General features: G+C 35.9%; 2 protein-coding genes and 1 long non-coding RNA gene across 7 annotated transcripts; 1 reads left to right on the forward strand and 2 right to left on the reverse strand.

Moving 5' to 3' along the window:
* The first annotated feature begins 345 nt into the window (after positions 1–345).
* Positions 346–9298, forward strand: LOC129891515 (VAMP-like protein YKT61). Its single transcript, XM_055966902.1, has 6 exons — positions 346–772; positions 2598–2695; positions 2788–2892; positions 3015–3080; positions 5712–5798; positions 9013–9298. Exons 1-6 carry the CDS (start codon positions 580–582, stop codon positions 9061–9063), a joined length of 600 nt encoding a protein of 199 aa, XP_055822877.1. The 5' UTR covers positions 346–579; the 3' UTR covers positions 9064–9298.
* A 1809-nt stretch (positions 9299–11107) lies between these two features.
* On the reverse strand, positions 11108–12979 carry LOC129891516 (temperature-induced lipocalin-1-like). The gene is made up of 2 exons (XM_055966903.1): positions 12475–12979; positions 11108–11525 (listed from the first exon to the last, which is right to left on the reverse strand). The coding sequence occupies exons 1-2, from the start codon at positions 12844–12846 to the stop codon at positions 11340–11342; spliced, it is 558 nt and encodes a 185-aa protein (XP_055822878.1). The 5' UTR covers positions 12847–12979; the 3' UTR covers positions 11108–11339.
* Positions 12980–14005: 1026 nt separating this feature from the next.
* LOC129891517 (uncharacterized) lies at positions 14006–27722 on the reverse strand. Of its 5 annotated transcripts, none has more exons than XR_008767205.1 (5): positions 24783–27722; positions 24275–24376; positions 18550–19038; positions 15138–18308; positions 14006–14776 (listed from the first exon to the last, which is right to left on the reverse strand). It is a non-coding gene; the product is annotated as an uncharacterized LOC129891517 (long non-coding RNA). The 5 variants fall into 5 exon arrangements; XR_008767203.1 differs by having other exon boundaries at positions 18550–18663; positions 18854–24376; XR_008767204.1 differs by having other exon boundaries at positions 18550–18663; positions 18800–24376.
* Positions 27723–27940: the final 218 nt, after the last annotated feature.

The following is a 27940-nucleotide window of genomic DNA, read 5'->3' on the forward strand; positions in this document are numbered from 1 at the left end:
AACATCTTTTACGTAGATAAGTTATCACTCAACATATATTACGTTCTTTGATTATACACACTAATCTCAATAAAACGTAAAATCTCAAACATATTCTAACCGAGGCCAATACATATAACTAAATGAGTAAACATATTTTGCCTAATTAACTTGTCTATATAATTAACGCCTCAAAACACACACAAACATTCTTCAATTTGAGCTGAAAATACATAATAATTACACTTTATCATGTAAAAAAATGTTCAAGTAAGACATACTATACGTAGCGTGTTTAAATAAAATTGTCATAAATTTAATACAAATATTCTAGCCCAAGAACCATTCTTTTAAATTCCCCTTTTTCCTTTTTTTCCTTATTCTTATTCCTTTCTCCATTAAAATAATTAATATCAATAAAAAAAAATAATCAATATACATCGCGTAATCTCAAGAAGGATCAATTCCATTTCTTTGAAGGGCGGCCATAGAAGAAAGGAGAAAAATTCTCTGAAATTTATTTTGGTGTTTTTTTGAATAATTTTTCATTTTTTTTGAAAAAAATTTCAAGAAATTTCAGAGGTTTAGAGAAAGAGAGAGATGAAGATCACAGCTTTGATGGTGTTGAAATGCACTCCAGAAGGTTCGGATCCTGTGATCTTAGCAAACGCTTCTGATGTTAATCATTTTGGGTATTTTCAGAGATCTAGCGTTAAGGAATTCATCGTTTTTGTGGGTCGGACTGTTGCTAAAAGGAACCCACCTGGACAACGACAATCTGTTCAGCATGAAGGTTTGATTTTTCGAACATTCTTTTGGAATTTTTGGTTGATTTAATGGAAAATTGTTTGTGGGGTTGTGTTATCTTGGTTTGGGGAATCAAATGTGTTGTTTGGTTTTGGTGAAATTGCAGATGCGGTATTGATTGATGATTTTTTGTTCATAATTGGGTGTTTGGATTTGTGATGTTATGTGGGTTGCAGCTCAATTTGCTGTTTCTTAATTGGGTATTTGGGTTTGTGATATTAATGTGAGTTACCTGGTATGATGGTGGGAGGTGTGAGGTATCTTGTGGAATTAGTGGCGGCCCGGATACCATGGTTATAAAAAGGAAAAAAATGTTGCAAAGTTGCAGTTGTTGGTCCTATAGGTGCTGCTGATGCTTTGAGACTTGAATTTTATAATTTTCTGTTTTGGGGTTGTGTGTGTGACCGAGGGGGGGGATGGGGATGGTTTTGTTGGGCCTTTTTTTGTTTTGCACATAAGTAGAAGGATGAAGGGCTGACTAGCTCAATTGGGAACGGGTCTGTTAAGAACCCTTTTTTACGACTGGTTTATGTGATTATGGAGGAAAATCTGTTAGAGGTGAGGACGGAATGAAATGAGCGGGCTGGAGTTAATTTGACAATCTTTAGAATAAATTGCTCCCGGCTTTGGACCTAGATGTAATGTTGTCAAAGGAAGTGCTTAAGCCCTGAAGCGAGGCACAAAACAGGTTGAGTGCTTCGCCTCACTTAGTGGGAGCTTTAGTGTTCTTATCAAGGACCTCTAAGCCATACATTTCTTGCCCATGAGTGTAATGCTGAAGAGGCGACACTAGACAATTTCTTCTCAAAAGACAATTGATATTTCACTTTATCTTTTTTCAATTTCTTTGTCCATATGTTTGTTATTCATGTTATAATTATTAGTCTTGGACTACACATACATATTTGTATTGTTTCTCCAATTGTGCCTTTTTTTTCATTAAAGCCCATGCTCTTTGCTTAAAGGCCCAAAGGACCTTTAGAGCTTTTTTGTGTTTTTGAAAATACTGCATACATTTCACTTTCCAGATACTCTTTTCATTCCGTCCTCTAAAGATTCTATTGTCCAGGGCTTTTCATTTTTCCTTCTTTTTAAATTTTGACATATGTAAAGGTCTAGTGGTTGAATTTGTTAGTTAGAGCTAGAAGTTAGTCCACAGAAACATAGCAAATTTCTTCATGTTTCCCTCCAGAAAAGCCTCAAATGAGCAGAAGAAAATATTAATTGTGATCCCAAGATGTTTAGTCATGCCAGTGGAAATAGTGTCGGCATGCTGATTACCCTTTTTAAAAAGGAAGGTTTCAGTAATCATTCTTTTTAAATGGTTGGATTTTATGAACAAATTGTGTGTTTGGAACAAGTTCTCTTAAATTTACTAAATTGGAGATTTCTAAGGAAATGGTTGATTATATGTTGATTCGAGATTTTTAGTTTCTCAAACTCTACCTGAAGTACAAGTGGTCTTATTTTGTGTTAGTGATCCCTCTATTACTTTATTCTCTATAGATTTTGTGATAGTGATTGTTTTCCTTTACCATATCTTTCAAGCTGCAGGGAATTCACATAGAAGCTAATTGATATTATACAATCTAGTATATAGATGTCTTCCCTCTTTTCCTTCACTGCATTTTTAAAGAAGTTATATGGTCAAATCAATAAGAAATCAAAGGGAAGTAACATGTGTTAAATGTTATTCATTTAATAAATAATTGGAAAAAGGTAAAATCTACCGATGCAATGGTATATTCCTAGAATGTTTTTTGGTTACATGCACAACAGGTTTGACGTATGTTTTTCTTTTCTTTTCTTAGAATACAAGGTACATTCATACAATCGAAATGGTTTATGTGCTTTGGGCTTCATGGATGATCACTATCCAGTTCGAAGTGCATTTTCACTGCTCAACCAGGTATAGGTTCTTTATTTCAGATATTCAGCTTTGAGAGGAGAAACTCTATATATGGAGAAATCAAACTATGGATCTGCTTCTGATTTTTCCAGGTTCTGGATGAGTATCTGAAGAATTTTGGTGAGTCATGGAAAACGGTTCAAAGCGACAATGCTCAACCATGGCCTTATCTGAATGAAGCTCTAGCCAAATTTCAGGTGTCCCTTTTGTTTTTCTTTGCTGGTTGATGATGGAATTTCCTTTTCAATCAAATTCTTCCCACCTTCATTTTAAAATAATTGATGTTTGAACTGAAGTCCTGTCATGTTGACCCCTACAGGATCCTGCTGAGGCTGATAAGCTGTTCAAAATTCAGAGAGAGTTGGATGAAACAAAAATTATTCTCGTAAGTATTGTGTTATTTTCATGATTGTCTGCTTAACGTTGTCTTTTTAAGCTCTTTATTCGAAGATGATAGTAAGCAGTTTGCATTTGGATAACGATAAGTTGATCATTGAGGAATGAGCTCTGGAAGACCTGGACACAGTACATATTCTCCATTTCTTTGGTCAATTATCTTTATCCCTTTGATGGTTATATATGACATGTAACTCCTAGTCACTGCCAGCCATTTTCGTGTAGAGCTTCTGCTCTTGTGCATTAAATTGCCAAGAAAGTTACTAATTAGTCTTTTATTGCTTTTGACAAGTTCAAAACATTTTTATGCATAATTTCTCATGCTTTGTTGAAATTTTTGGCTTATGATGGAGTCTCCCACATTGGTCGAGGTAATAGGTTATATATATGTGTATGTAATATTGAGCAGTCCCACACATGAGCTAACTCTTTGAGATGGAGTTAGGCCCAAGGTCTCTTTTTCTAAAGATCCATTTTGCTTAACATGGTATCAGAGTCGGACCATTTTGTTGTTGTTGTATAGGCCTTCATGTTATGTTGTTCATGCTTCATATGTCCAATTGGGGTGTGTTGTATCCACATCGGTTTAGAGAATGGTTTGTAGTCTCTTTATGTGATTTTTGGGCAATTCCATCTCATAAGCTAACTTTTGGGATTAAGTTAGGGGCAATTTCTATTTTTCTTGACAAACACATGAGTTTAGTTTTGTATGCTTCATTCTCATGATCATAGTTTTGGCACAATGAAAGACTATATGCCGCCCTTATTTGTCATATAACTTGCTTTTGGAGCACTAGGCTATTTACATATTGTATATTGTGCAGTAAAATGGTTATCGTGTTTGAAAGGTTGTGGAGCCATTAATTATTGTACTCAACTCTGGTCCATGACTCTTATGGTTTGCTATGCTGTTAGTAATATGAAATAAATGTGATATTTAACTCCTGATTTTTTTTCACTCGGCGGTTACTTCTGACTTGAGGTCATCTTGTACGCTATAGCCTATTAGAGAATGAAGTAGATGTAGTTTTCCTCCAATTTCTTTTCCTATACACTTTGTTTGGTTAGATTGGAAAGAAAAAGAGTGGAACCAAGCTTGGCTATGTGTTATTTGTAATGTTTGGTACCTTTTTTTATGACCGAGAAATCCGGGCGTCACTGGTGCATGGTTTACACTCGGTGAATAATGAGCCCTCCACTCTACCCTTCTCCGCATTTGTCTTTGGTACTTTGGTGAGGATGTAATAGATCGGAGAAGTAAAATTGGAGGTTGCTTCTCTGTCTACTTCTTAGCTCCTCTTAACTTGGACAGGAAGAAGGAAAGTATATCTTTTGTACTTCATATTCCAACCTTACCAGACATTAGAGGTAATAATGCTTCCCCCGCTTTGGGGAAGGAAATTAGTGATTTTTTTCATCTTTACCATTCCCATCCCATTTGGGAACCAAACACACTGTTAGTTGATGGTGAGTGATTAGTAGAGGGGGGAGTTCTGTCGCCAGGAAAGGAAAAAGAAATAGTGAAGGAGTTCCGGAAGAATATCTTATGTATGTTAAAGATACTGTGTTTATGACAGCTTAGAATTGACAAGTATGCTGCCTATTTTTGGTGGATGTGTATCTACCTTCATAATTTAGTCCTACTCAATTTGTCACATATATCATGGATCAGATCATCTAGAATCAGCATATACCCTTATTCTCTCCTACTTGTCCGTAGTGTTTCCTGAGGAGCAAGAAAGAATGCTTTTCTTTCCCCTTTTTTTGGTTTGGGGGTGGGGGTGTTCCATAGAGTAAGTTGCCGGCCATTCTCTATGTTCTTATTCATTAGTTGATTTTGTACCTGAAAACTTTGCGGCGAGTGTGGGGTGTTCTCTTTAGGATGTTGAAGATCTTAGTACTCTGTTTAAATTATTGATGATGCTTTAGAATAAGGTGCTTGGCAGCCGGCAGGAGAAAAGATATTTTTGATAAAGAGGAGTAAAAGGATTTATAGCTTCACTGCTTCTTGGGGAAATGCGTGGAATATGATTATGATATCTAAAATAGAAAGAAAGATACATGGTAAATAGAAAGGAAGATGTATGGGTTTTTTATTTTCATATAGCTTATGCCAATTTTATGATGCCATTATAACCCTTTCGAGCTTGGTGTCGAGTTATGTTTTTTATTTTGAGTTCTTAATACATTTGTTACATTATTCCGAGTAATTTAACGGTTTTATACTTTTCATTGATAAGCTTTCATAGTTATTTCCACTTTGTCCCTCACTTCCTCTTGTAGGCCATGCTCATTTCTTTGACCTTCCTGGTGCATTTAAGCAAACTATTCTTTAACATGTATTGACATCCTAAAACCTCAACATCAAATGCTGTTATGTTAGGGTAGAAAATTAGGAAAACGAATATGAAACTTCCATGGCACAATAAACTCAGTGCATTAGTTAAATATTTGTAGAAGCAACTTTTCTTTTGAGACGCTAGTTATTCTGTATTTGCTTTCAAAATGTGCACTGTACTTGTCAAATGTTTATGCATATTAATGCATGAGTATTCTGGTCCTCTCTTTTGTTATTGCTGCGAGCTTTGCTGATGTTTGTCTCTCTTACCTTTTGACACAGCATAAGACAATTGACAGTGTCTTAGAACGAGGTGAGAAGCTAGACAGTTTGGTTGAGAAGAGTTCAGATCTCAGTGCTGCTTCACAGGTACATTTGTGACTACGCATGTGTTAGAATTACTCGTGTATTTGTTTAGAGGATTATAATCTTGAAAATAAATGCTGTTTAACAATGAACAGTTCTTCATCTTTCCTCTTATGTGTAACATATTTGCTCGAATTAATCTGATATAATAACATAATAAAATTATGCTGGCACAAGTCCGTACTTTTCTGAGGTGAGTCGTCCACTTTGTTTGAGGAGGCTTGAGTTTTTTTACTTATAGTAATGTATTCAGCTGATGCCCCATGAACTTTGTACTCAGATATTAAGATATTATAGAATTGCCATGACTAGCATTTGGATTTTTGGGGTTGTTTAACAAGTTCCAATTTTAAGAATGGTCAAATTACAACATAAATTTTTTGTTTTTCACCCGAATGGGGAATTCCAACAATTGGAAATTTGGGCTGGTCTTAACAGTTAAGTTCTACCTAAGATCGTAATATTCTAAGAAAATGTTTGAAAGGGCTGACTTAGAACAAAGTTTTCATGTTGTGTTAATAGAATCAAGAGGTAAACCGTAGACAAATTTGAAATTAGTGCTATAGTTCAGCCATTGCAACTTCACGTTGTTTTAAAATAGTGCAAGGCTTAAATCTCACTAAAAAGTTTTTGTGGAGTGAGGCTTAGTTCTCACATAATTGCATGTTCTGCTTTCCACTTGAGCAACCTATCTTGTCAGATGATTGCTCTTCATATTTCTTTGAGAGTAATCAATCGTGATTCACCTCGACTATCTTTATCAGTTTATTTTGACAATTCGGATTATCTGTACTGTTGTGTGGATAATACTCGAGATCTTTTGACAAAATGCTATTGTTATGACTCACTATTTAAAAATATGCAAGTAGCTTTTTAAGTTCAATATTGAGTTGTGCAGGAAAGGTTATTTGCAATTTAATTGTGGAAAGTGTTAGAATAGGAATAGGTGTACACAATCCTACTTAGAATAGGAATAGAAATAAGAATAGATTATAGTATCCTACTTAGAGTAGGAATAGAAATATGAATAGTTTATAGTATTCTACTTGGAAAATGATTGTTTTATAGTGTCTATAAATAGGGTCTTTGTGTAATATTGTTCTTACACAATTCAAAAATATTTTTCTCCTATATTTCCCCGCATGGTATCAGAGCCTCTACGATCTTGGTAAAGAATTAAAGAGCTTCCGCTGTCGGCGGGCGGCTATTACTCATATATGCCGCTCGTCTGGTCAATGATTATGATAATAAAAGTCTGGGTCACCGTATATCTTTTTGGTGACTATTTTCTCATATCTAATTTGCGTAGCGCCTTGCATCTTTTTAGTGATTACTTTTTCATATTTAATTTGTGTAGTACCGTGCATTTTTTCGGACTACTTTATCATATCTATTTGTGTAGCACCGTGCATCATTCCGGTGGCTACTTTCTCATATTCGATTTGTGTAGCACCGTGCCATCTTTTCGGTAACTACTTTTTCATATCTGATTTGCGTAGCACCGTGCCATCTTTCCGACCCTACCCATATAATTTCTGTTTTTCAGTAGGATCGTGCCATCATTCCGACCCTACCCATATCATTCTCTTTCTCAGTAGGGTCATGCCATCATTCTGACCCTACCCATATAGTTTTATTTCTTAGATTGTGATCATTTTCAGCCATCAAATCTAATAATCTAGGGCATGAGCATGTTTCGGCCAGTTTTACGATGACTTTCTTGTTTAAGATCTACTCATCTCTTGATTTCGAGACGTTCCATATATTTTATACCATATTTCGAGCATTTTTCAGCGGCCATTGCATTGTTTCTACGAGATCTGAGTTTTCCTGCAGCGTTTTCTTTCTGTTTCAGATTTACTTTCGCCAAAAAAAAGAAGGCATACTCAGATATTTGGACTAGATTTACAGTGATATTTTCTCTCTCGTGGCTAAAATAGCATATGTCCGCCTTTTTTTATCTATAGTTGTTGTTCTCCATTAGCCTTTTAATCAGTTGGGTATTAAAAATGTTTTTCTCCACGGTGATCTCTAGAAAGAAGTCTATATGGAGCAACCACCTGATTTTGTTGCTCAGGGGAGACTGGTAGCTTTTGTATGTTGATTGTGTAAGTCAATCTATGGTCTGAAACAGTCTTCTCAAGCTTGGTTGGAGAAGTTCAACATTGCAATTCAGGAATTTATCACTCTGTGTTTTATCGACATATCGCATCAAATTCAGTGTTTAATGAGAGGACTAAGCACATTGAGATTGATTGTCACTTTGTCAGAGAAAAGATACTCTCAGGAGATATTGTTACAAAGTTTGTGAAATCAAATGATCAACTTGCAGATATCTTCACCAAGTCCCTCACCGGTCCTCGTATTAATTATATTTGTAACAAGGTAGGTACATATGATTTGTATGCACCAGCTTGAGGGGAAGTGTTAGAATATGAATAGGTGTATACAATCCTACTTAGAATAGGAATAGAAATAAGAATAGATTATAGTATCCTACTTAGAATAGGAATAGAAATATGAATAGTTTATAGTATTCTACTTGGAAAATGATTGTTTTATAGTTCTATAAATAGGATCTTTGTGTAATATTGTTCTTACACAATTCAAAAATATTTTTCTCCTATATTTCTCACAGAAAGTATTTAATAATTCACATTCTCTAGAAGCATGGTAGATATGTCACGGAACCACTAGTTGAATAATGTGGGCATACAGAACTGAGCAACAAGCCCTGTAGTATTATCACACTAGATACACACGCTGTCGGTCTACTGGGCTGCAGATTGGGTTATCTTCCTGCTAAGTGAGTTTGTGTCAAAGAACACAGTCAAATATAGCTCTGCATTATATGTCCATTGGGAGGTCTTTCACTGAATATAAAGACACTTTATGCTAAATTTTCTACTTGTGGGGGGAGAGGAATGAATGAAGCTTCTTGGTGATGCGATTTGTTGACGTGCTCATGGACAGCGAAAGTAAATGTCTGAAATAAGCTGTTTTCTTACGCATGAACTGTATTTCGGAGAACCTCTTTGTGATATGGCCATGGATCACCCAAATTAAGAACAAGATGTGCTACTTTCTGCTGTTGGGTTTTAACTATTGTTATTCTTTGCTAATGGCAATATTGTAGCTGCAGACTCTTATAGATTATCTGTGAACCTCAATCAGTTTCAACTTATTTCCTGACATAAATCGGTTGATTTTCAAACAGATGTTCTACAAGCAGGCGAAGAAAACCAATTCATGCTGCACGATCTTATAGATCAGAAGATGGAAGGGGGTGATTCAACCACGGACAAACTCGTGTCTATGTTGCATAATATGAAGTATCGGAGAATTGTTTGTTTATATCATCTATAATATTCTGTAAGCTTGATTTAATAGGATCCTCAGATGAAGAGAGAGTCAGTCTCAGATTGATAATGTTGTTTGAAAGTTGTGATAGTGATGATATTCACCTAAATATAGTTACTATATAACATGTTTCCTGTTTCTGATGTCTTGGCTTTCTGTTATCTTGTACAATCTCTGATAAATGCTGAGACTCAATAACAACAACAAACCCAGTGTAAGGGAGAGGGTAAAGTATATGTAAATTTTACTCTTACTTTAGAAAGGTAGAGAAATTGCTTTCGATATTTTTTAGAAATAAAAATCCCGAATCAACAACTGATGAGGGATTCAAATACCCTTGTGCTCCCTACGTAGATAGGCCTATCAATGGGAGCATGGAGTCATTGGGTATGTAAATAATTAAAATGAGTCTAACTCTGACCCCATTGGGTATGTAAATAATTAAAATGAATCTAACTCTGACCCATGATAAGAAATAAATCTTAGTATAACTTATTTTCAAAAGGTAGCCAATGACATTAGGAGTGAATTTATTTTTTCTGGCCTTTGACCTATAGTATTAAGTACGGCCTCTTCGTCGACATGTTATTATAAATGATAATTGTTACTCATAAAGAGTCTTTGACTGTAGTAGTTCAATGGAATCCAATTTTAAATGTTTCCTTCCCAAGCAAAACAACTTTAAAGACTTGTAGGGAACAATTAATACTCATTTCTACTATAGATTATATGATATATATATAATTTATTATATGTAGCAAGAAAAATACTTTTCACGAGAAATAAATAAAAGTTAATGGTTCAAAACTCATCCAATTACGACTAAAGAAGATGACATGTTTTGAGTGATTAATAATTTATCTATTTAATTGATATTTTTTATCATGCACACTAAAAAAAATTCAAAATTTGAAGCAAAGTAATCAATTAAAACAAATTATAGTTCGAGTATTGAAATGAAATTTCATAAAAAATCTAAAGGTAACGATATATTAAGCATTTCCTATATACATTGTCGAATTTTGCAGTGAAAAGTATTCAACTAATCATTCTTAATTCTATGCGACTTCACTACTATAAGGAACACTTCCCTTTTAATAACTCTACGTACACAAAAATTTTAAATTAATCGGATCAAGAAGTTGAAAATATCACATAGTTAAACTTTTAGTAAAAAGAAAAAGCTCAGTTTACTCAGTACGTACAAAATGTTCATTACATAGTACTCATCCAAAAAATAGAGACAAATGTTCATTACATAGTACTCATCCAAAAAATAGAGACTCTGATAAAGATCGTAATGGCAACAGATCTTCCAAGAGTTTACAAAAAAAAAACTCTTACATGATTGAATTGTAGGGAGTAGGGACAACAATGTGGAAATTTGAGGGTAACGTGGTATCCTTAATCACCAAGTTTACATTAAATCCAATGATGTCTCTATCCTTAGAAACTTCATGCCAAATTGAAATAAAGTGAGTTCGAGAGAATATTTATGTCCAAAAAAATCCAAAGTTCCTATACAAAAGAAGGTTAATTGTCAAATACAAAAATTTCATATTTGAAAGATCACCAGATCACCAACTATTTATGAAAACTCACTCAAATTATAAATTATTTCTTTTCTATCTAAAATATCATCATCGTTTAAATTTCTTTTCTATCTAAAATATCATCATCGTTCAAATAGCGAAAAAAAATGATCAAACTATTTATCAAAACTCACTCTAATTATAAATTATTATTTTTTCTATCTAAAATATCATCATCGCTCAAATAGCGGAAAAAACAATCAGTAGTTAAAAATGTATTTTAATAAACAATTAATAATAATTCAAATTGTATTAATGGTTTAATTATAAAATTCATAAACCAAAATACTTCGTTAACACTTCACGCTCTATAGTTATATATAGAATTTCAAGAAACTTCATTTGAAAGAAACAAAAAAATATTCAACATTTCATACTCATAAATTCATATACAAAATTAACAAACAAACTCTCTTAAAACACCACACTACTAGATATACTAAACTACCATCTCTACAACAAGGAGACACTTAAAGAAAATTACAACCTTAAAAACATTTGAAATTTAAAACAACAAACTCTTTTTTACAAGACAACTTTTCATTATTTATATTGTAATTTTTTTTTCTAAAAAACTATATTTAATATGGATTTATCTTCCAAAGATTGATTTGAGCCACCAAATTCCTTTAGTGTCCTTTGGGACATCATCACCCTCTGGTGGAGGATCAGCTTGAGGTGTCTTGTGAAGTTTGCTCACATCATATCCAACTTCTTTTGCCTTCTCAACAAGTTGGTTGTATATTTCTTCATCAAGATGTGGTTTCCTACATAATATCTATCAACAAAATAACATTTTGTTAAAAATAATATAATATAACAGAGAAAAAAATATCTACAGATAAATATTCGCAAAATTTAATAAATATCTAAAGATAAATCTTCTTATAACGTCAAATAATATGTTATACTGTTACAACAGGTAAAGATTTGTTGTAAAGATGTTGTGTCTTTTAATTACCAAAAAGTTCCTTAAATACGAATAGTTTTATGTTTACAATATTTACACTTGTCTCTTTATTAATATAAAAAGAATTAAGTACTAAGTAAAATTTCTAGACAAGGGTATGAATTGATAATATGACAAAAATGATAATAGTTTAAGGTGGTAACTTCCTAATCACAAGTTCAAGTAAAAAGTATTTTACACTATCTAACTTGTTTATTAATAAGTTGGTTAAGGGGTTATTTAATTTGCGAGATTGGAATAAATAAAAATATTTCATGAAATTATTTTTATTTTATTTAAGAGATAATAATCTCATCATTTTAATTCAAAAAATGACATAAAATAATCTCTAAATTAACTAATTATACCTCAAATCAAATATTGAATAAAATTAATTTTAAATTTTATCCAAAAATTAATATTTATATCTCAAAGATCAAAAGCTTAATGAGTAATATGATAAAAATATTGTAAATGTTCAAACATCAATCGAAACAACCTTTCTGACTCACAAAATTAAGACTTTTCAAACCTTATTTGTGAGAACATACTAAATAAGTTATTGTTATGATTAAAAAAAATGTAAATGCTTAAAAACAAGCTTTCTAATTCACAATATTAAGAACAAGACTCTCTCCAAACTTTATTTGACCTTATTTGTGAGACTGAATAAGTTATTGTTATGATAAAAGTGATGCAACTAATTACTTTCTCCCAAACACTCATATTCAAACATGCCATTCTTCAAAATGTCAAAAAAAATAATTATTGAACTTACCCAAAGATACTTCTTACTAGGTTGACCAATCAAAGCATATTGATAATCATCATCAATATATAAAACCCAATAATCTCCAGTAACTGGAATTATTGGCAAGAAAGGAGGCACATAAAATTTCACTTTGAGTTTTGCTTCATTACTTTTTGGATCAACTTTATAAGCTGTTCCTTCAATTGAACCTCTTTTTTCACCACTCCATGTTTCATTTAACACATGTATTGTTCCATCAGGATTCAAAGTGTAAGTGGCTCTTGTGTTTACACCATCTTTAGGTTGATTTCTTGATGGAAATGAAGCAATTTCATACCATCTTCCCATGTATTTTTCAACATCCAAATTCTTAAATACTTCCATCTCTTTTGTGGTCATTTTTTTTTTTTTGCAAAATTTCAAGAAAGTATTGTTTTTGTTTTTCTTCAAGAAACAAAGGGATTTGGTGTCTTTTGGATTGGTTTCTTGATAAGGTTTAGTATGATGATATATATAAAGGTAATAGGGTGGAATATCAAATTTCAAGAAAGTACTAGTATTTTTGTTTTTCAAGATTTTTAGGGTTAGAAAAAGGGGCTTTGTAATGTTAATATATTCGTTTTAATTTTTTTATTTTACTAAAATTTTAATAATTTAATTGGTTAGTTAGCTGAATTTTTATGTGACATTTTTAAAATCACAAGAGTAAGGTAAGAGATATTTTATATATTTCACATATGTTTAGTTTAATATTAAGGCGTCGACATTCAAACTTTCTTTTTTACTTTCTTAGCTCGATATTAAAATTAAAATCAGATAAATAAATTAAACAGCTACCAGGAGGTCACGGGTTCAAGCCTTGGAAACAGCCTCTGGCAGAAATGCAAGGTAAGGCTGCGTACAACAGACCCTTGTGGTCGGGCCCTTCCCCGGACCCTGCGCATAGCGGGAGCTTAAGTGCACCGGGCTGCCCTTTTTTTTTTTTTTTTAAATAAATTAAACAGCTGAGTATAAAATTTTGGATATTTTTTTTTTTGATTGATTTCTTGATAAGGTTATTGGGATGAGGAGATATTTGTGGATATAGACGTGGACATTGGAGCACCTTACAAGTGTAACAATGGACTTCTTTTGGCAGATAATGAAATGGTAGGTTCCAGAATGTAGTTCAATAATACAAGGTGCTGTTTAAGTTATTTTTTAAAATTTAGTGGTAATTCCTTATACTCACACATTCTAGAATAATTATTATTATGATAAGTATGAACTTAGACGTTTTAAGATTAATTTTTTGTAATTTTTCATAAATAACTCAAAGAATCTTAAAAACAACATTCTCATCATAATGAAACTCAAGAAAAATATTTCCTCTGTTTGACACATTAAATATATTGGTAAGAAGTGTCATTTATTGTCGAAGCCAGGTACTATTGAAGATGTTTATTTAAATCCTCTTCAACAAAAAATTACATTATTTATATATGATTGAAATTATTTTTTTATGTATGTATACACAAACCTTACCTTTTACTTGTACGAGATAGAGAAAATATTTTCAATAGATTTTTTCGCAAAATATTACAGATGTTATGTCGAAAACTTGCATAATGTAGCCAACTTTAACAGTTTTAGGGACATTAACAATGATAATAAATCGAACACTGACATAATATCACCTAGAACTGAAAAAATATTGAAATAACTTCCAGGATCAAGACATCTGTTGTGGAAGAGCTTCTTCGCTCTACCCGTTGATCCAAGATCCATCGAAGGCTCATAAATGTAGAACTTCATCATCAATCTTGATTTCGCTACGCTCAATAAGAATCCAAAATAACAGAAATAGATTCGTGTTCCGCTTTTAGAGTTAGTCATCTGCAATCTTTGTGTGAGCCTGTCAATTAGCTCAGTATTTAGAACCTACCAGTATCTGCCCGAAGGTTCATTAACCCAAGGACTTCATCATCAACCTTGATTTCGCTACTCTCAATAAGAACAGGTTGATTTCGCTACTCTCAATAAGAACCCAAAATAGCAGAAATAGGTTCGTGTTCCGCTTTCATAGTCGGTCATCTGCAATCTTTGTGTGAGCCTATCAATTAGCTCAGTATTTAGAACTTACCAGTAGTCTAGTGGCAGGTGATCACACAGAAGGAACATTTCTTTCTGCATATAGCTTTTGTAAATGGTAGCTTCTTGACTCCACAGGAGTATCCTACCGTTCTTGATTTGCAGTTGGAGTGGTCATGAACTCTACTTTGACTGCCACCAGGCAGAGCTAGGTAGAGCAAAGAGGGTTCAATGGACTCCACTATGTCGGAGCTATATTCTGCAAGTAAAATACAGTGGACGGTGCAATAAGCCAAGATTCTGCAAGACTTCTTTGGATATATATAAACTTTTATAATCCCTTGAAATAAGCCATAGTGTAGTGTCAAAAAGGTTCAAGCATTGATTTAGGTTGAAGTTCGAGTCCCAAGCGTGACATAATAATACAGTGGACGGTGCAGGTGGTTTGCTGATTACTTGTGGTTGGTCACAGTTAATCAAATGTATATATCTTCAGAGATCAAAAATTCCCCACCACCCCCTCCCACCACAAGATACACACAAACAAGACCATATTTTCAGAAAAGAGGCGCACACATGCTCAATTATGGATAAAGTGTAAACAGAGGTTATGTACATACTATTCTTGCACACTCACAGTTCCTCTTCATAGCAGCTTCCAAGCCAAGATGCAGTTTTCTTCAGCTCAGCAGAAAAATGTCTGATTCATCTTCCACAGAAGACGAATCTTCACAGCCTGATAAGCATAAATGGGAGTGGAGGGAGTAATAATAGAAGCAAACTAGGGAGGTGATCTGTAATTTCACCCAAAAGGGTGACTTCTAATAAAAAGAAAATCACCTGAGCTATAATTGACTGTAGAGAATGACACGGTCAAAGAAGCTCACCATAGCACACTACCTTCATCAAACCTCAAACTTAAACTTACGCTTATCACCAATTGTTAGTGAAACTCAAACTATTGAAATGCAAGCATAAGAAAAGGCTATAATATAGTAGAAGGCATAGGAAGTTACAAAGAAATGCGCTCAGATTTGTTAAAACTATCAGAGAAAAGGCTAATTTGCCATGGCTGCAAATTAGAATGGAAATAAAACCAGCTCCCAAACTTTCCCTGAACTTTGGCAAGCCAAGATACAAATGAGCTCAAATATCTGAAATTTCAAGCTTATTAGGTTAAGGATTTAGATAGAAATATAGCCGATCCCAACTATTTGGGGTGGCCACAGTTGACGGATTCATCAATCATCATCATCATCATCATTGTTGGGACTACCAACTACACTGGGTATGGTGTTGTTGTAAGTAACAAAAGTGTACTCTCTCTTTAACAACTTCAATTTTTTAGATGATATTGGCACACAATCATTCCCATTTTGCAATGCGAGGCCTATTGATCACAAAGGAATCCATCGCCTATGAACTCACAGTGAAACAGAGAGACAGAACAACCACCCTTAGGAACCCCTGATTCTCAGAGTCACAAAAGCTTCGTTCTTCTAGAACAACCAAGGTAACAGGGAAGGCTCAGATTCACTTTACTCAGAAAAAATCCAAAGTGCTTTAAAAACTGCCTTGACTGCAAGCATCAGTTAGCCTTTTGAGAAAGAGAAGAAACACCAAAACTGGATCTTTTCTCTTCAAACCTCACAAGACCCATCTGAGCTGCCATACCACGACTTTTTCTTCAATGTCAACCAAATATTGTCTAAACACTAATGAAAAAGACATATATGGTAGAATCGTAACCATAGAATACGACCCTAATTGAAATGCATACATTTGTCTCATACACTAAAGTCTTTTCAGCTCGAGAGGAAAATGTCCGGTTCATCTTTCACAAACAACAATCTTCATAGCCTCTAAAATGTGAAACGGAGGGAGTAATAAATCAATCAACAAAGGGTTGTTTTGCAATTGGAAAAACTTTCATTTGAGAGATCACTGGCAGCAGAGGGGCAAAACCACCCATAGGAACTCCCTCACAGCTCTCTGTTTTCACCGCAACCTCAGACTTAAACTAAGGAGAGTTCCCAGATATTGAGGCTCAAGGTCTGTGTTATATCCCGGGCAAAAAGAGATTTGACAACAACATGGCTGCAAAAAACACCAGAAAAACTGGGGTTATGCCCCTCTAAGATACGAGTTGGATAATCTCAAATCTCCAATTAATAAGCTCATAAGGGAATGAAAGGTTGCTAAAGTCATCATTGCCTCTTTCAAGCCGTCAATCATACTGCCATAACTTCTCTCTAGACCGAATGAATCAATAACAGCTTGCTTGGATGGTTGCTACCCATTGTATTATACTGTTACTTTAGATAGGCCAAATACATAGATAGCCCTTCAAACTTGCCACGAATTTTAAGTTAGACCGTGATCACTTGGACACCTCAACTTGACAGATGCAAAAAGAGATCCTACATCGCCATGGCTGCAAGAACCACCACAAAATATAGGGGCATGCACTGCCAAGATACAAGTCGGATAATATCAAATGCCAAATTAATAAGCTCAGAAGGGAATGAAAGATTGATAAAATCATCTTCCCTCTTTCAAGCCATCAATCATATCACCACTGACAATTTAAACAGCCCATGTGTGCAGCTTTTTCTAATTTCCCAGAAATTGAGGCTCAGATCTGTGTTATAGCTCAAGCAAATAGAAATCCAATGATAACATGACTGAACAACCACCAATTTGGGGACATGCTCCGCCAAGATACGGGTCACCACCACCACTGGAAGCATTAAATGCTCTGGTAAAGGCACAAAGAAAGCAAGCAAGAAAGAAAGATTCATGGTTTTAGCATATATCAAGGAGGAAACCCTTCAAGCTTCCTCACAAATAATGTTTAAACTCCAAATACATACTGATCATACTCCCTCTGAAAGGGAATACTGTCAAAATATGGTTGTTACAGTGAAATGTTTTCATAGAGGATGGCTGTTTTAGCGAGGACTGACTGTATATGCAACAGATAACTGTTTTTTTGAGACTGCTCTTTAATCCAAAAGAGTGAAGAAAGAGATGCTGCAGTTTTTATAGTAATGGAGAAATCATTGGCTAATGCAGAGAGATGCAACCCTTTCAACAAAAATCCTCTTAACTCTCCGGGGCCTCATTCTATCCCTTTTGACCTTTTGCTTTGTCGAGAAGACAGAGGCAAATAGACTCTCAAATCTAGAATGGAAGAAATGCCAAATATAGTCCCTTATGTTTGAGAATAGGTTCAACGTAGTCTCTTAAGTATGCAATGAACTCTTTCGGTCTTTTATATTTGTCATGAGATCAGTACCAAAAAGATACGGTTTCAGTGATCAAACGTAAGTTAAACTGAGATAAGGAGGCTCAGATTTTCGCCTATTTAATCAAAGAGCAGAGCTAAGCCAGCCATGGCAGCAAATATTGGTTGCCTCATGAGAAGGGACACAATTTCTCATCCTCCTTCACATACCTTCCAAGTTGTCTTTGCCAAGCCAGGCCTTGGAATTGACTCCAATATTTTCAGTCTTATAAAGATAATCTTCATAGCCTCAGTATTTTTCGATTCTCAAGATACAGAAAAGGGCATCAAACTTGAGGACGGACACATAACACTTCAATTGAAAGACAGAGATAAAAGCTTGTCATGTTAGTACCCTTACATAGTCAAAGCAACTGCTCAAAGGCCATTTTCCTGACAAGGAATTAAATAGTACAAAGAGCACAAAACCTTCTGAGTTAAATCTTGCCTTAATGGGCAAAGAAAATCTCTTCTCCAGTCAACACTCCACTGCTTTGACTCATTCCTGCAAAGTTCAAAGACTTATTTTTCAAGATGATGTAGATAAATGTTGCAGGTTTAATTAAGTAACATATGAATATACAGCAGGTCACTTTTGTTTGTTTATGGAGAGAATTTAACAGAAGAGACCTGTAAAGTTGCAATTCATGGATTCAAATCCTTCCATCATCAAAAACAACATCAACAACTAGTCTTATGACTGAATTTTATAAAATCAATAAATTGAGGCTCAGATCTGTGTTTACCTCCGGCAGAAAGAGAGTCCAACAACGGCATGGCTGCAAAAGCCAACAGAAAATGTGGTGCATGCGCTGCCAAGTTACGGGTCAAATAATCTCAAATGCCCGATTAGTATAAGCCTAGGATGGAATGAAAAATTTACAAAATCATAGATTATTATACATGTTAACTGAAGTTCTTAAATTAAATACAGGGTTTGGGCCTAGGTTTTACTGAATTGATAGCTTCCAAAATGACAGAGAAAGTACAACATACCCAGTGTAACCCCACAAGTGGGTTGGGGGAGGATAGAGTGTATGCAAGCCTTACCCCTAATTCGTAAAGATAGAGAGGTTGTTTCGGATAGACTCTCGGCGCAAGTAACGCATCTCAAAGCAATCTGGCGACGCCGTGGCAGAGAGAACATGAGGCTCAGATATGTATTAAGCTCGAGCAAAAAGAGAGTCCAGCGACGCCATGGCTGCAATAATCACCAGAAACTCTGGGAGCATGCCCTGCCAAGATACAGGTCGGATAATCTCGAATCTCTGATTGATAAGCTCACAAAGGTATAAAAGATTTACAAAATCATCATCGCCTCTTTCAAGCCGTCAATTATGCTCACCACCACCTGTATAACTCTAACCAGTTTCCAACAAAACAAACCCTAAATATAAAATATTTTCCAAACTGGACATTAAGGCTCAGATCTGTGTTAGGGGCAACGTCATGGCTGCAAAAACAACCAGAAAATCTGGGAGCATGCCCTGCCAAGATACGGGTCAGATAATCTCAAATATTCGATTGATAAGCTCATAAGGGTATAAAAGATATACAAAATCATCATCGCCTCTTTCAAGCCGTCAATTATGCTGCCACCATTTGCATAGCCATAACTCTAACCAGTCTCCAACCAAACGAACCCTAAATATAAAATAGTTTCCAAACCGACATAAAGGCTCAGATCTACGTTAAGCTCGGGAAAAAAGAGACTCCAGCAACGCATGGGTGCAAAAACAACCAGAAAATCTTGGAGCATGCCCTGCCAAGATACGGGTCAGATAATCTCAAATGCCCAAATAATCAGTTCAAAATGGGATGAAAATTCGACAAAATCATCTTTGCCACTTTCAAGCCATTGATGATACTCGCCACTCACACCGCCAACATTCAATGGTCCAGCAGAAGCATTTAAAAAAGATAGAGAGAATAGATGGTATTAGCATGCATAGCATGGAAGGGTATGAAACCCTTAATAGTACCCCCTCAATAAGATTGATGAACGGGCTGTGGGATTCTTACAATAATGGAACTCACCACCATCGCTTCCACCACTCCCACTGGTAACATTCAATGCTCCGGCGAAAGCATTAAAAAAAAGAAAAAAAAGAGTTGAAAGGCAGAGAAACGATATGTAACAACCATCCAAGCGAGTTGTTAATAATATACTCAAACAACAACAACAACAAATAACAACATTCCCAGTGTATCCCACAAGTGGGATTTGAGACGGTAATGTGTATGCAGACTTCCCCTGCCGAAAGTCTGTTAATAATATATTCCCTCTGGAAAAATTGATAAAAGGATTGTTGGGGTTTCTTATAGTAATGGAGAAATCATCGACTGATGCAGAGAGCGACAACCACCCTTTCAATGAAAAATCCCTAAGCTCACTGTAGCCCTCATTCTTTCTCTTTTGAATTTTGTTTTGTTCATTTCCCTAACCTTTTGTTTGCCGAAACTGACAGAGAAGTGAGGCTCAAATCTGTGTTAAGCTCAGGTAAAAAGAGAGTCCAACCAGGCCAAGGCTGCAAAAAAACCCAGAAAAGCTGGTGGTATGCCCCGCCAAGATACGGATCGAATAACCTCAAATGTCCAATTAGTCAGCTCATTAGGGAACAAAAATTGGAAAAAATCATCATTGCCTCTTTCAAGCCGTCCGATTATACTCACCACCATGCTTCCACCAGCTCCACCGGCAACATTCAATGATCTGGCGAAAGCACTAAAAAGAAGGAAAAAAAGAGTTGAAGGGCGCAAAAACCCTTTGAAACAATATGTAACAACCATCCAAACGAGCTGTTAATTATATACTCCTCCACTTAAATTTGATAAAAGGGTTGGGATTCCTACAGTTATGGATAAATCATTGGCTAATTCAGTGAGAGGCAACCACCATCACCACCAAGAACAACAACATACCCAGTAAAATCCCACAAGTGAAGTCTGGGGAGGGTAGAATGTTCGCAGACCTTACCACTATCTTGTGGAGGCAGAGAGGTTGTTTCCGAAAGACCCTCCGTTCAAGTACAACAAATCCAGGTACAAAAAAGGAGACAGTAATGGAGAAATCATTGGCTAATTCAGTGAGAGGCAACCAACCACCCTTGGAACAAAAATCCTCAGATCCCTGTAGCCTCATTCTTTCCCTTCTGAGCTTTTGCTTTATTCATTTCCCAGAACTTTTGTTTATATAGTACCCTGAAGATGTTAGAATACTCCGTCCATTAAAATTGACAAAAGGGTTATAGGGTTTCTTACAGTAATGGAGTCCAGTAAATTGAGGCTCAGATCTGTGCTTAAGCTCAGGCAAAAAGCGAGTCCAACCACGCCATGGCTGCAAAAACCACCAGAAAATCTGGTGGCATGCCCCGCCAAGATACGGGTCGGATAACGTCAAATGTCCGATTAATCACCTCAGAAGAGAATAAAAATTGGCATAAATCATCATCGCCTCTCTCAAGCCGTCTGATTATACTCACCCTCATCGCTTCCATCAGCTACACTGGCAACATTCAATGCTCTGACAGAAGCATTAAAAAAATAAAAGAAAAAAAAAGAGTGGAAGGGCATAGAAACCCTTTGATGATATATAACAACAATCCAAGCTACTGTTAATAATATACTCCCTCCAATAAAATTGATAGAAGGACTTTTTACAGTAATGGAGAAATCATTGGCTGAATACAGAGAAAGGCAATCATCCATTCAATGAAAAATCATCAACTCTCGGTAGCCTCATTCTTTCCCTTTTGAGCTTTTGCTTTGTTCATTTTCCCAACCATTAGTTTCCCTAAACTGACAGAGAAAGTTAGGCTCAGATCTGTGTTAAGCTCAGGCAAAAAGAGAGTCCAACAACGCCATGGCTGCAAAAATCACCAGAAAATCTGGTGGCATGCCGGGCCAAGATACGGATCGGATTACCTCAAATGCCCGAATAATCAGCTCAGAAGGGAATAAAATTGGCAAAAATCATCATCGCCTCTTTAAAACCACCGATTATACTCACGAACACCGCTTTCAGCTCCCCCGGAAACATTCAATGCTCCAGCAGAAGCATCAAAAAAAGAAAAGAAAAGAAAAAAGAGTTGAAGGGCATAGAACCCCTTTGAAACGATATACAACAACAATCCAAGCAAGCTGTAAATGATATACTCCCTCCGTTAAAATTGATAAAAGGGTTGTTGGGATTCTTAGAGTGCTGGAGAAATCATTGGCTGAATGCAGATAGAGGCAACCACCCTTTCAATGAAAAATCCTCAACTCTCTGTTGCTTCATTCTTTCCCTTCTGAGAGTTTTTTGCTTTTTGATTCTCAACTCTCAAAAACACTTCCCTTCATACCAAATACATCCTAAATATAAAATTAAAAAAATCCAAGGTGAATAGAGAAAAATTGTTGCTTAGATCTGTGTTAAGCTCGGGAAAAAAGAGAGTCAAACAACACCATGGCTGCAAAACCACCAGACAATCTGGTGGCATGCCCTGCCAATACAGGTCGGATTACCTCGAATGCTCAATTAATCAGCTCAGAAGGGCATAAAAATTGACTAAATACATTGCTCTCTTTCAAACTGTCAATTATACTCAGCGGCACCTCCATAACTCCTCTCTCTCTCTCTCTCTCTCTCTCATTAAAAAAAATAGTGGAGAGAATTAAAAGGTGGAGAATGAAACCTTCACCAACAAGTTGAAAGTTAAGGTAGCCAACCAATTGAGCTACAAGATTCCCCACATAACTCGTCTCCAATACCAAACAAACCCTAAACAACATTTTCCCAATTGAAATAGAGAAAGTGAGGCTCAGATTTGTTCTAAGCTCGGGCAACAAGAGAGTCCAACAACACCATGGCTGCAGAAATCACCAGAAAAGCTTGGAGCATGCCCCACCAAGATACAGGTCGGATAATCTCAAATGCCCGACTAATCAGCTCAGAAAGGAATTAAAAAATTGACAAAAATCATCATCGCCTCTTTCAAGCCACCAATTATACTCACCCAAACAGCTTCCACTACCCCCACCAATAGCACTCAAAAGCATTAGAGAAAAGAGAATGCACTGTATGAGCATAGCATGGAGGGGTGTAGACACTATTTGAAAAGTCATATAAGCAATCATCCAAACAAACTCTTACTCCCTCCGTTAAATTTATAAAAAGGTTGTTGGGAATCTTATAGTAATGGAAAAATCGTTGGCTAATGCAGAGAGCGGCAACCACCCTTTCAATGAAATTCCTAAAGTCTCTGTAGCGTCATTCTTTCCCTTTTGAACTTTTGCTTTGTTCATTTCCCTAACCTTTTGTTTACCAAAACTAACAGCGAAAATGAGGCTCAGACTGTATTTAAGCTCAGGCAAAAGGAGAGTCCAGGACGCCATAGCTGCAAAAGCCACAAGAAAATCTAGTGGCATGCCCCACCAAGATACAGGTCGGATAACATCAAATGCTCGATAAATCAGCTCAGAAGGGAATAAAATTGGCCAAAATCATCATCGCCTATTAAAAGCCAAAGATTATACTCACGAGTGCTACTTCCACCAGCACCACCGACAACATTCAATATTCCGGGGGAAGCATTAAAAATGGAAGAGAAAAAAAGTGAGTTGAAAAGCATATAAACCCTTTGAAACAATATGTAACAACGATCCAAATGAGTTGTTAATAATATACTCCCTCCATTTAAAATAGATTAAAGGGTTGTTGGGTTTCTTACATCAATGGAGAAATCGTTGGCTGACAGCAGAGAGAGGCAACCACCCTTTCAATGAAATATCCTCAACTCTCTGTAGACTGTAGCCCCATTCTTTTCATTCTGAGCTTTTTGCTTTTTGTTTCTCAACTCTTGAAAATATTTTCCTTCATACCAAACACACCCTAAATATTAAAACAAAATCCAGGCTAAATAGAGAAAACTTGAGGCTCAGATCTGTGTGAAAATGGGGCAAAAGAGAGTCCAACAACCACCATGGCTGCAAAAACCACCAGAAAATCTGGGAGCATGCCTCGCCAAGATACGGATCGGATAACTCGAATGCCAGATAAATCAACTCAGAAGGGAATAAAAATTGACAAAATCATCACTCTCTTTCAAGCCGTCAATTATACTCAACAACACCTACATAACTCCTCTCTCTCTCCTTCTAAAAAAATAAAATGGGGGTTGGGGAAGATGAAATAGGGGAGGGAATTACAAGGAAGAAAATGGAACCCTCACCAACAAGGTAAAAGTTCAACCAACTGAGCTACTCAGATTCCCCACTCGTCTCCAATACCGAACGAACCCTAAATCACATTTTCCCAGTTGATATAGAGAAAATGAGGCTCAGATCTATGTTAAGCTCGGGCAACAAGAGAGTCCAACCACGCCATGGCTGAAAAAAACAGCATGCCCCTCCAAGATACAGGTCGGATAACCTCAAATGCCCAATTAATCTGCTCAAAAGGGAATAAAAATGGACAAAAATAATCATCACCTCTTTCAAACCGTCCGATTATCCTCACCACCATAGCTTCCACCGGCAACATTCCATGCTCCGACAGCAGCATTAAAATTAGAGTTGAAGGGAATAGAAATCCTTTGAAACAATATGTAAGACAATCCAAATGAGTTGTTGATTATAGGCATAATATATAAACGTGCCCTTTAACTTAGCCTCATATGACATCTATGCCCTTCAACTTTGAGTGTGCACAATTAAGCACATAAACTTGTATAGAGTTGAACAAGTAGACATGCGTCTTACTTGGCGTCCTACATGGCAATCCGCATCATACGTGGTGTCCTGCATGTATTGTGCCATGTAGGACGAGTACGCGTGTGTCTACTTGTGCACACCCAAAGTTGGAGGACATAAATGGCAGTTGAGTTCAAGGTAAAGGACATATTTATGATTATTTCTTAATTATACACTCCAATCAACATTTCTAAGGGTCTTCATGCTTTTAATATAGTATAGAGAAAAGGGTTGTTGGGATTCTTACCATAATGGAGAAATCATTGGCTGAATGCTGAGAGAGGCAACCACCCTTTTAATGAAAAATCCTCAACTCTCTGTAGCCTCATTCTTTCCCTTCTGAGCTTTTTGCTTTTTGTTTCTCAACTCTTGAAAACATTTTTGTTCATACCGAACACACCCTCATATAATAAAAAAAGCCAAGCTGAATAGAGAAAAATTGAGGCTCAGATCTGTGTTAAGCTTGGGCAAAAAGAGAGTCCAACAACGCCATGGCTGCAAAAACCACTAGAAAAGCTGGGAGCATGCCCCGCCAAGATACGGTCGGATAATCTCAAATGCCCGATTAATCAGCTAAGAAGGGAATTAAAAGTTGACCAAAATCATCATTGCCTCTTTAAAGTCACCAATTATACTCATCCCACCAGCTGCACTCAATGCTCAGGCAGAAGAATTAGAGAAAAGAGAATGCACTGTCTGAGCATAGCATGGAAGGGTGTGGAAAGTATTTGAAACATAATATCAGCAACCATCCAAACGAAAAGTTAATATTACTCCCTCAGTTAAAATTTATAAAAGGGTTGTTGGGGTTCTAACAGTAATGGAGAAATCATTGGCTGATGCAGAGAGCAGCAACCACCCTCTCAATGAAAAATCCTCAACTCTCTGTAGCCTCATTCGTTCCCTTCTGACCTTTTTGCTTTGTGTTTCTTAACTCACGAAAACATTTTCCTTCATACCAAACACAGCCTAAATATTTTTTTAAAAAAAATCCAAGCTGAATAGAGAAAAATTGAGGCTCAGATCTGTGTTAAGCCCGGGTAACAAGAGAATCCAACCACGCCATGGCTGCAAAAACCACCAGAAAATCTGGGAGCATGCCCCGCCAAGATACGAGTTGGATAATCTCAAATGCCCGACTAATCAGTTCAAAAGGGGAGCTTTGAAAATGCAGTAATGGATGTAGGTATAGTTTATTCTATGCATCTGATAAAACTCACCTCAAAATCAACGAACACGAAGAAGGAACTGCTTGAAAGAGAAAATAAATAGATTTAGATTTATCTAAGTATTAATAAATTGATTTAGATTTCTCCGTCGATGAAATCCAACCTATGGCAGTTGGGGAGGTTTGAAAGTGCAGTAATGGAGGTGGTTTTAACAAAAGAAGATTGTGTGAGAGAGGAGGAGAAAGAATGGTGAAGAAACGTGGGAGGGGAAACTTAGGAAAGAGAGTGGGCTGATTTGGAGTGAAGGGATAAATTATGGAGAGAATTAAGTGGATAGATAATTAAGGGCTCTATTTAAGGCTAATTTTAAGGAGTGATGTATCTCACTCCTAATCTGGTACAAAATTATTAAATAATGGAATAGTAGATTGAAACTATAGGTTAGATTAGTAGATATGGTATACATGTATGTCTAATTAGGTGGCTTTTCCTAAAATTTATAAAAGGGTTATTGGGGTTCTTACAGTAATGGAGAAATCATTGGCTGATGCAGAGAGCAGCAACTACCCTTTCAATAAAAAAACCTCAACTCTCTGTGGTCTCATTCTTTCCCTTCTGAGCTTTTTGACTTTTGTTCCTCAACCCGCGAAAACATTTTCCTTCATACCAAACACACCCTTAATATTAAACAAAAAAGAGCCCTAGTTGAATAGAGAAAAATTGAGACTCAGATCTGTGTTAAGCCCGGGCAACAAGAGAGTCCAACAATGCCATGGCTGCGAAAACCACCAAAATATCTAGAAGCATGCCCTGCCAAGATACAGGTTGGATAACCTCAAATGCCCAATTAATCAGCTCAGAAGGGAATAAAAATTGGCAAAAATCATCATCGCCTCTTTCAAGCCGTTCGATTATACTCACCACCATCGCTTCCACCAGTTCCACTGGCAACAATCAATGCTCCGGCGGAAGCATTAAAAAGGAATTGAAAAAAAGAGTTGAAGGGCATAGAAACCCATTTCAAACAGAAGTTGATAATCATATACTCACTCTGTTTTAACTTGATAAGAGGGTTGTTGGGATTCTTACATTAATGGAGAAATCATTGGCTGGATGTTGAGAGAGGCAACCACCCTTTTAATAAAAAATCCTCAGCTCTTAGCCTCATTCTTTCCCTTCAGAGCTTTTTGCTTTTTGTTTCTCAACTTTCGAAAAAAAAAACATTTTCCTACATACCAAACACACCCTAAATATAACAAAAAAGCCAAGCTGAATAGAGAAAATTTGATTCTCAGATCTGTATTAAGCTCGGGCAACAAGAGAGTCCAACAACACCCTGGCTGCAAAAACCACCAGAAAAGCTGGGAGCGTGCCCCGCCAAGATACGGGTCGGATAATCTCAAATGCCCGATTAATCAACTTAGAGAGGAATTAAACATTAACAAAAATCATCATTGCCTCTTTAAAGTCACCTACTATACTCACCGCCACAGCTTCCACTACCCCAACCAGCAACACTCAGTGCTCTGGTAGAAGCATGAGAGAAAAGAGAATCCATTGTATGAGCATAGCATGAATGGGTACAGAATCTATTTGAAACGTTATATAAGCAACCATCCTAACAAACAGTTAGGTGCCGTTTGGCCCAAATATTTTTGGGAAAAACTTGGAAACTAGTGTTTGCCATATAATTGGCCATTACTTGGCAAATATATTTGGTAAATATCCCAAGTTCCCAAGTTCTACATAAAACTAGTATTTGGGTAAGTTCTAGTATTTGGGAAGTTTTAAATATTTAAAAATTACCCCAATTTTTTATATTTTATAAAAAACACCCATCATTTATTTATTCCAATTAATATTTATCTACCTCCTCCGAAAAAGTTTGAGTTATAATTTGATTGACAAGATTGAGAAAAAAAACAATTTGTTTATAATGGATTATAATTCCAACTGAATCAGTGACAAGTTTGAGAATGCGATTAATGTATTATTCTTGCCCATATTGTTATTTTGTTGTTGATTGTTATTAATTATGTTATAAGGTTATTTTTTAACGAAACATGTTCATTATACAATGATAATACAAACTTATGGGTACTTTTAATAATTTTTAGAACTTACGGATATAAATCATATTTTTTCAAATAGTCAAATATTCATGAAAAAATTTGTGACCAAACGCATAATCAAACTTCACTGAGTTTGTTTGATTTAACTTATTTAAAACAGTTTA

This window comes from Solanum dulcamara, chromosome 6, assembly GCF_947179165.1.
Source record: "Solanum dulcamara chromosome 6, daSolDulc1.2, whole genome shotgun sequence".
In the NCBI taxonomy this organism is placed as follows: Eukaryota; Viridiplantae; Streptophyta; class Magnoliopsida; order Solanales; family Solanaceae; genus Solanum; species Solanum dulcamara.

Excerpts from the sequence above, each read along its gene's own strand:
- LOC129891515 (XM_055966902.1), top strand. The coding sequence starts at position 580 with ATGAAGATCACAGCTTTGATGGTGTTGAAATGCACTCCAGAAGGTTCG. Across the intron at positions 2,696-2,787 it reads CATTTTCACTGCTCAACCAG|GTTCTGGATGAGTATCTGAA; the intron begins GTATAGGTTCTT and ends TGATTTTTCCAG. Across the intron at positions 3,081-5,711 it reads ATGAAACAAAAATTATTCTC|CATAAGACAATTGACAGTGT; the intron begins GTAAGTATTGTG and ends CTTTTGACACAG.
- LOC129891516 (XM_055966903.1), bottom strand. The coding sequence starts at position 12,846 with ATGACCACAAAAGAGATGGAAGTATTTAAGAATTTGGATGTTGAAAAA. Across the intron at positions 11,526-12,474 it reads CTAGTAAGAAGTATCTTTGG|ATATTATGTAGGAAACCACA; the intron begins GTAAGTTCAATA and ends TTTTGTTGATAG.